The 9,480-nt window shown below is 39.1% G+C and overlaps 1 protein-coding gene across 5 annotated transcripts; it reads left to right on the top strand.

Annotated features, from left to right (window-relative positions):
• On the top strand, positions 1-5,052 carry LOC306942830 (uncharacterized protein). Of its 5 annotated transcripts, none has more exons than XM_079528956.1 (5): positions 7-41; positions 138-226; positions 1,709-1,945; positions 2,628-2,736; positions 3,015-5,052. In XM_079528956.1, exons 4-5 carry the CDS (start codon positions 2,676-2,678, stop codon positions 4,142-4,144), a joined length of 1,191 nt encoding a protein of 396 aa, XP_079385082.1. In that variant the 5' UTR covers positions 7-41; positions 138-226; positions 1,709-1,945; positions 2,628-2,675; the 3' UTR covers positions 4,145-5,052. The 5 variants fall into 5 exon arrangements, with proteins under 5 accessions (XP_079385086.1, XP_079385082.1, XP_079385084.1 ...); XM_079528957.1 differs by having other exon boundaries at positions 17-41; positions 143-216; XM_079528960.1 differs by lacking the exon at positions 1,709-1,945 and having other exon boundaries at positions 1-41; positions 143-216; positions 2,663-2,736.
• The last annotated feature ends 4,428 nt before the right edge of the window (positions 5,053-9,480 follow it).

A 9,480-nucleotide genomic window follows, 5' to 3' on the forward strand; every position in this document is an offset into this window, starting at 1 on the left:
AGTGAACAAACACAGAGAGAGAATCCTTTGCCATCTGCTTGGTAAGATTACAGAATAATCTTCCAAACCAACATTCCACATTCTTAATGTTGTTGGACAGCTCCTGATCTGTATATTGTCTAATTTTAACTTTGTAGATCAGTATTTGACTGAATGTTGCCAATCACCGACCAGCCAGGTGATTGCAGTCTGAGCCAGATCATTCATTGATCAGCGGTGAGACAGGGTGAGTGAGGCAATGTGGATGGTTATCTTAAATGGAGTTTAGCCACAAGGTGCCAATGATTCATTTTGTGTACATGTTCTGTTTTGAAACAATCTGGTTTTATTTTGTTCTTTACTGAAGGAGTATATAATTTCTGTGTATGAGTATTTTGTGTTCTAGTAATTGAAGGTACATTTTTAGTTTATCTCTCACCTGTAGCCGCAATTTGCAACTCTAGATTTTTTTATAATTGGATGAATCTAGAGTTGCAATACCCTCCATTGACTCCCCACTCATCATTTTGCGTTTGCGATTTGCTTGTCTTAAACGACGTTAAACTCACCAACATTGCAGCTGTAGTCCAAGCTTGAATTATCCTCTTTCAATCTGCCGAGCTTGTTTTTCATAAAAATCCCCCGTAGACATGTTATGAGCTACTTTCTGTCAAGAAATTCTGTGCAAGTGATTCTTTTTCTAAGTGCTGGAGTTTGGAAGCGCTCGTCGTAAGTCACTGAACGTCCCTGCATGCATCTGTTTCGCATTTGCACATAATGCAGGAGGCAGCAGCGCAACCCCTTAATACAAATGAGCGCTTCCAAACTCCAACATTTCTTCTTCTTGACAGAAAGTAGCTCATAACATGTCTACGGTGGATTTTTATGAAAAACAAGCTCGGCAGATTGAAAGAATAATTCAAGCTTGGACTACAGCTGCAATGTTGGTGAGTTTAACGTCGTTTAAGACAAGCAGATCGCAAACGCAAAATGATGAGTGGGGAGTCAATGGAGGGTATTGCAACTCTAGATTCATCCCATTATAAAAAAATCTAGAGTTGCAAATTGCGGCTACTCTCACCTGTTGCTAGCCAGGGAGAGATATTAAGCACGTTTGAGCCATACATACCTTTGCACAACCTCATTTCATTTATGATGATTAAGGAAGCATTTCATGTATTTTTGTGAAGAAAGGAAACAGTTCATTGAATAATAGGCCTATCTCACAGCCCGCTTTTCATGCCCACTTCCGGTAAATAGTGGTGTCTTTAACATTAGCATTTACACGTTTTTTTTCTCTGGAGAATCTAAGTACATTTTCTAATGTAAAAATGTGACAGACCAATATTATGAAGCAAACAAGATGGTAAATCAGCTCGAACAAACCTTACCTTGAGAAAACAAAAGTTGTAGACTTCTTAAATTACCTCTGTTAACATGTAGCGTCTATGGAGTGACGTCACACTATCACCACTAATCCCAAAAGGGGGCGTATGAAGGGGGGCGGGGAAATTCTGTGAGATAGGCTTATTGAAGCTGTAAAAGAAAACAAGCGCTTTGAACATTTTGAATGTTTTCAATGTATTTGAAATACATGATTACAAGGAATGAGAACATGATTAAGTTAATTAAGTTAATGCAAGTTAAAAAGTGTTATGGGAATATAAAAACATGGTTTACACAGTGTGTGTGAATAACACATGCCATTGGATCTTGTCTGATCTACTAGGTCAGGTTTTTATAGATTGGGTGATTCACATTCCCCTCCTCATCCCCTGGAGTGTCACGTGGAACGGTGGAGAAGAGGACAGCGCATCCCTTCCCATTCCAAAACCTTCCCAACTCCAAACCCAACGATCCAACATCAACGATTCCCCAGATAAGAATTACAGTGCATGCTGGGTGGCGAGCTACAGATCCGAGTCTGGATGCTGATGGTGTCTTCCCCTCCCTCACTGATCGTGTGGTAGGACCAATCAGAACACTGTCTGATACAGATTAAAGGGCCCCAACGAACAAACTAAACAAACTTTGGGAACCCTAGGGTTTCATATTTTGCCGGCTTTTCTTTTTGTTTATTATTTTTCATGATTCTGCAGTTGTAAATTTCCTATGTCCTTAATTGGCAACAATAACAAGTGGCCATATAACAAATTCAGTTCATTGTTGTCTGTGTCATTATTGATGTGCATTGCACTGGCTCTTAAAAACTTAGAGTGCTTCTGATGCTAGTCCAGGTATTGACAAACACGCTGTTGATCACTCCTACCTGTTCTCTATTACTAATTGGTAATTAGGGTTACATACAACTATGAATACAAATTAAAATACAAAAACAGAATAATAAAACAAAAGTAAAAAATGAATATAAAACAAAGTCACATTATAAAACCAAATCTAGCAGTAAACAAATACACAAATCACAGTTTCTCAGTCCTTGGTCTAATCTTAAATGCTTACCATACTTTTTATTGTGTGACCACTTTGGAGTGAGTATATCTGTATATCTGGTGGGAGGAGGGAGGGTGGAGGACAGTATGTTAGGCCGTGATTGGTGGAGAGATGGTTTCTATTGTTCTCTTAGTCAATCATTCAAAGCTCTCTGGTATAAGAAGACTTGGTCTGTGTAATTTCTCCAACTCCTCCAGGATAATTTCTGATCACATCTGAATGTGGACTGCAGACTTCAGGTGAAGATGGACTCTCTTGAACCCACCAGGGACATGTCTGCTGAACAGGAGGAACCCAAAGACCTTGGTATGTTACTCAACCTCCCTTTTCACTCCCACTGTTCTGTTTTTATTCCCTCAATATTCTTAATAGTAATTTTAGTGTTTATTATCAGTAACTTTGCTGTAGATCAACAACCAAATATTTGTAGTGTTACTTAAGGATTAAGTAATCACTTAATTCCTATATTTTAGGGTTATGGTTTTAAGTCCATTGTTAGTTAGCTACATGTCAGGGATTTGTTGCACAACAATGACTTAAGTCTACTTATCAACAATCTTTTTTTTATTATGTTTTCAATCCAGTGTCGCATCATCAGTCTGACTGCCCTGACCTACCATATGGATGTGATCAGTGTGGACAACACTTCTCTCGAATGTCCACCCTTAAAAGCCACCAGAGAATTCACACTGGGGAGAAACCCTATGGATGTGATCAGTGTGGACAACACTTCTCTCAAATGTCCAGCCTTAAAAGACACCAGAGAATTCACACTGGGGAGAAACCCTATGGATGTGATCAGTGTGGACAACACTTATCTCAATTGAACCACCTTAAAACACACCAGAAAATTCACACTGGAGAGAAACCCTATGGATGTGATCAATGTGGACAGCACTTCTCTCAAATGTCCAACCTTAAAAGCCACCAGAGAATTCACACTGGGGAGAAACCCTATGGATGTGATCAGTGTGGACAACACTTCTCTAACATGTCCAGCCTTAAAACACACCAGAAAATTCACACTGGAGAGAAACCCTATGGATGTGATCAATGTGGACAACACTTCTCTCGAATGTCCAACCTTAAAACACACCAGAGAATTCACACTGGAGAAAAACCATATGGATGTGATCAGTGTGGACGACACTTCTCTGAAATGTCCAAACTTAAAATGCACCATAGAATTCACTCTGGAGAGAAACCCTATGGATGTGATCAGTGTGGACAACACTTCTCTCAATTGTCCAGCCTTAAAAGCCACCGTTTAATTCACACTGGAGAGAAACCCTATGGCTGTGATCAGTGTGGACAACACTTCTCTGACAAGTCCACCCTGAAAAACCACCAGAGAATTCACACTGGGGAGAAACCCTATGGATGTGATCAGTGTGGACAACACTTCTCTAACATGTCCAGCCTTAAAACACACCAGAAAATTCACACTGGAGAGAAACCCTATGGATGTGATCAATGTGGACAACACTTCTCTCGAATGTCCAACCTTAAAACACACCAGATAATTCACACTGGAGAAAAACCATATGGATGTGATCAGTGTGGACGACACTTCTCTGAAATGTCCAAACTTAAAATGCACCAGAGAATTCACACTGGAGAAAAACCCTATGGATGTGATCATTGTGGACGACACTTCTCTCAATTGTCCAGCCTTAAAAGCCACCGGATAATTCACACTGGAGAGAAACCCTAGTGTTTACATTATGAGAGAGAGCTTAGCACATCCACGTAAAAGTGTTGTATGATCTTTTTTCCATTTTTAATTACAAGTAATTGTATACTGTTTAAATGACCTGCTCTTTTTTTTTTTGTGGTATTTCTTATTCAGTGGGTCTTTCAGAGAAATTATTAAAACCGAAAAGTATGGCGGTGACTTTGTGTTGGAGTCTGTTAGACCCTATTTCCACCCATTGCATCAATCGGTAATTCAGATAAGTTTCATGAACTAATGATTAACTAATACATTAGTTAATCATTATTTCATTCATGATTCATCATTAGTTAACCACGATTTGTAGATGATTTATAGATCAATTTTTTTCCGCCCAAATCTATGCCCAGGATGAGTGCTCATAGGCGGGTAGGTCTCTCAGTCTCTCTGGAGGTCCTTCCTGGTTGTACCCATGGGTCATTTTACTCAATTATTTGCCCACGATGAGTGCTCAAAGGTTGGTAGGGGTCTGTCCGGAGCTCTCCCTGGTGCTTTATGGATCATTTTTGGACTCTCCGATTTTGCCCAAATCTATACCCAGGATGAGTGCTCATAGACGGGTAGGGTTAGTGAGCAGACTCGGTCTCTCTGGAGGTAATTTTTCTCAATTCTATGCCCACGATGAGTGCTCAAAGGTGGGTAGGGGTCTGTCCGGAGCTCTCCCTGGTGCTTTATGGATCATTTTTGGACTCCCCCATTTTGCCCAAATCTATACCCAGGATGAGTGCTCATAGACGGGTAGGGTTAGTGAGCATACTCGGTCTCTCTGGGGTAATTTTTCTCAATTCTATGCCCACTATGAGTGCTCAAATGTATAATCTACACACTTTAACTGTCATTGTCTCCAAGTATCCCCCAATTTACACATTCTTGTATCGACATGGGTTGTTGACCAGTCATTATTTTTGTTGTCAACTTTTTGTTGGAGTCTGTAGAGCCTTTTTCTTCTGCCATTGTGTTGTTGCATCACTATCTACATTAAATATTTCTGCTTCATTACATCTGACCCTACATGTTTTATTATTGTGATACTGTTGTTATACTGTATTGCTTTTGTGGAACATGTCACACCAACATTATGCTGCAGATGGAAATAAACAAGTCACAAATGTGGAATAATCTTGAACAAATGAGGGTCCACAGTTAAATCAAACCAATTGTCTTGACGTTAAATATTTGAGACACACTAGACAAAGCATGCAAATGTATGTCCATACGGTTACTAGCCTACTTTTAAAATGACTACATTGCTATAGATTGTAAAATTGTGAATTTGGCATGTGAATATGAAAGAATGAAGAAGTGTAATGTCCAATATCTTTTTTTTTTTTTTCATTCACATATGGCTAAACTTTTTTTATAATTTAAAATGACAATTATATTGCACAGCACAGTGAAGAACTTGATCAATAACTTTGGAAATTAACTGCTGACATCTCTGGGTTTGCGTTTTTCTGGCAAAGAAAAGCATATTGAAACTTGTGTCTATGAACAAACATAATCTCTGATGATGGCCCATCATCATCTAGGTGTCTTTGGTTATGAGCCTTTCACATTGAAATGGAGCCTGGCTGCAGTTAACTGGAGGAGAGCTGTGAGGAGGGTTTTCACCACTCCAAGACAAAGGGGAGGTGTTACTACTTTCAGGCTGCACTCTTCTTTAAAGTGACCTTTTGAGAATACTTTGGAGTAGGATCCTAACTTAGTTACTGCACAGTATCATGCAAGATAATACACCTTATAATCTTGTGAATTTGTTGGATATTTATTTTCACATAAAGTAATTGTTTGAATTGGTAACAAGACTGTTTAAATGTCATTCCACCTACCCTGTGGGTTGTTCAGTGGTGGAATAAGTAAACCGTGTGAATCCACAGAAATACAATTAATTCAAGCAAAACATTCAATGAATTGATGGTGTGTAGGCTATAGGAGTCCAGTTTGTTCTTGACAATTCCAGTCAGTAAAATGACATACTGTTTATTAGATCATAATAACACTTGTATAATGTTAGAGGTACAGTATAGGCATTGTTACTATTGCTGCTTTATTGTATGTTTATGTTTAATAAAGGATCCCCATTAGAGACACATGAATAAGCCTCTAGTCTTCCTGGTGTCCTGAATAAAGCAAATACAATACAGAAGTACAACTATGAATACAAATTAAAATAAAACAGAATAATAAAACAAAATTAAAAAATGAATATAAAACATTCACATTATAAAACCAAATCTAGCAGTAAACAAATTCACAGTTTCTCAGTCCTTGGTCTAATCTTAAATGCTTACCATACATTTTAGAGAATTATTAAAACCGAAAGGTATGGTGGTGACTTTGTGTTGGATTCTGTTAGAGCCTCTTTCTTTCACCCATTGCATCAATCTATCTACATTATTGCATGATTTATTTCTGCTTCATTACATCTGACGCTACATGTTTCATTATTATGATGCTGTTATACTGTATACTGAACATGTCACACCAACATTATGCTGCAGATAGAAATAAAAGTCTCGATATTCAACTTCATTCTCAATCTTAGTCTTTGTTTTACTGTCATTTGTAAATTAGATTTAGATTACCTTTGTTCACACTTGTTCAGACACACATTTTATTTTTAGGCCACACTTGGAAGGAGCAATCCTGTTCAAATTCAGTTTCTACGAGAACATGGGTCCCATTTAATAATGTGCTCCATGTTCTTGTAGAAACTGAACATGAAGGTCTATGATTGGATTGATTGCAAATTTGCAACAGGATTACACATTAAACATTTGGGCTCATATGGTTTTCATTCCTATTTCAATCATCTGCACCACCGCAAAAATCTTTGAAAAACTGGTCTTCAAACAACTATCAAAATACATCAATCAGGAAAACATCTTATCCCCCCTTCAATCAGGATTCAGACCACACTTCTCAACCACCACAGCTACTCTAAAATTCACCAGTGATGTGCTACTGTCTTTCGAAAAAAGACAGCTAACCGGTGCTATATTCATTGACCTTTCGAAAGCCTTTGACATGGTTGACCACTACCTCCTCCTTGACAAACTTTTTTCCATCGGTATCCAATGACATGCTCTTCTCTGGTTCAGTGCTTATCTTCACAACAGGCGTCAATGTGTTGCATTACAAGGTTCCCAGTCAGATTTTTTAACTGTTGAGAATGGTGTCCCCCAGGGTTCCATATTGGGGCCACTTCTATTCACTATATTTATAAACGACTTACCTGATGTCTGTTCCAACTGTCAAGTCCAGCTCTATGCTGACGATACCGTTATTTATGCCTCTGATAAAAACATTCACCAAATTCAACACCTTTTACAGTCTGACTTCAACCCGGTCCAAAAATGGCTAAAAAATAACAAACTGTTATTGAATATGAGGAAGTCCTGTAGCATGTTGTTCGGCCACTCACGCAATGTCCAAAGCTCCTCCGACCTACTGATCAAATTTGATGATGGTTCTTACCTTGAAAAAGTGGACTCATTTAAATATCTTGGTGTCACTATGGACCCGGAACTTTCTTTTAAACACCATATTGATCTAACCGTTAAAAAAAACCTATGGCAGCCTCTGCTCACTCTACCCATCCATCAACTGTTTCTCCTTTCAAGTGAGGAAAAGAATAATATCTCAAGTATTACTCCCCATAGTAGACTATGCCGACATTGTATATCAAAACACCACAGATACTCACCTCAAGCCACTTAACATACTATGCAACTCCCTGTGCAGATTCGTTCTAAGATACCCATACAGAACCCACCACTGCCAACTGTACAGCTCACTTGACTGGCTGCAGCCTAAGGCTAGAAGGCAACACCACTGGTACCTATTTATTTTCAAATGCATCCACTCCAACTGCCCCTCATACCTAAAACAGTCTCTGAAACCATTCACATCCCCATACCCACTTAGACACACTCAACATCCATATTTTATGGTTCCCAACAGAATATTTTCAGAATCTGGACGCAGGTCTTTCCACTACAAAGCCCCATCTGACTGGAATAATCTCCCGCTTCCACTCAGATCAATCACCTCTCTAGGCCACTTCAGGACTTCCCTGTATTCACATCTTCAAACAACCTGTTCATGCTTCTAATGCTTGCTCACATGTTTACCTCTACTTTGAGACCGTTTATAATACCATTTTCCCCACTATTCCCATATATAAACGAGTCGGGGGTCAGGGATGGGGTGGGGGTGGGAGAAAGGGAGCAAGCGAACTGTATGTTATGTTATGTTATGTTATGTTATGTTATGTTATGTTATGTTATGTTATGTTATGTTATGTTATGTTATGTTATGTTATGTTATGTGTACATGCACTGCTGTAATGTTGTATGTATAGGACCCCCTCTAAAACGAGATGTGACATCTCAAGGGGCCATCCTCTCAATAAACTTCAAACTTCAAACATTCTCCACAACTCCTACAGGATAATTTCTGACTGTGGACTGCAGACTTCAGGTGAAGATGAACTCTCTTGAACCCACCAGGGACATTTCTGCTGAACAGGAGGAACCCAAAGACCTTGGTATGTTACTCAACCTCCCTTTTCACTCCCACTGTTCTGTTTTTATTCCCTCAATATTCTTAATAGTAATTGTATTGTTAGCTTATTATCAGTAGCTTTGCTGTAGATCATTTGTGTTCTTCATCACAACAACCACATCTTTTTAGTATTACTTAAGGATTAAGTAATCACTTAATCCCTATATTTTAGTCATGCTAAAGTTTTTAAGTCCATTGTTTTAATAGTTAGCTACATGACAGGGATTTGTTGCACAACAATTACTTTTGTTGTCTACTTATCAACCTATCAACAATCTTTATTTTGTATTTGTTTCCAATCCAGTGTCTCATCATCAGTCTGACTGTCCTGACCTACCAGAGGTGAATGAACATAGAAGCTTGACAAAGAAAAAACACCATTGCTGTGATCAGTGTGGAAAACACTTCCCAACAAACTTGAACGCCACCAGAGAATTCATACTGGAGAGAAACCATATGGATGTGATCAGTGTGGACCAGGCCCGGACTGGGCGGTCTGGCAATTCTGGCATTTGCCAGAAGGGCCGCGCAAGGTGGGGCCGGCCCAAGCGCAAAAAAAAGAAAAACAAACAAACTAACAAAAAACACCGGCCTGCTGAATTGGGCCGGCCCAGTCCACTCTGTCCATAATCTCATAGGGGGGTTGAAGTGAATGTGACATTGGTGGAGGAGTAGTGGCGCCTCTGTTCCCCCTGTGAATGGAAAGTGACATTATGGATTAAAAAAAGCCGGTAGAAAAGACGTGTTGTTGT

This window comes from Electrona antarctica (genome assembly GCF_951216825.1).
Source record: "Electrona antarctica genome assembly, chromosome: 2".
NCBI lineage: Eukaryota > Metazoa > Chordata > Actinopteri > Myctophiformes > Myctophidae > Electrona > Electrona antarctica.

What these genes read in the sequence shown, in the direction of transcription:
- LOC306942830 (XM_079528960.1), top strand. Translation starts at nt 2,676, where the DNA reads ATGGACTCTCTTGAACCCACCAGGGACATGTCTGCTGAACAGGAGGAA. An exon ending in GGAGGAACCCAAAGACCTTG is followed by an intron (nt 2,737 to 3,014) that starts GTATGTTACTCA and finishes TTTTCAATCCAG; the next exon opens with TGTCGCATCATCAGTCTGAC.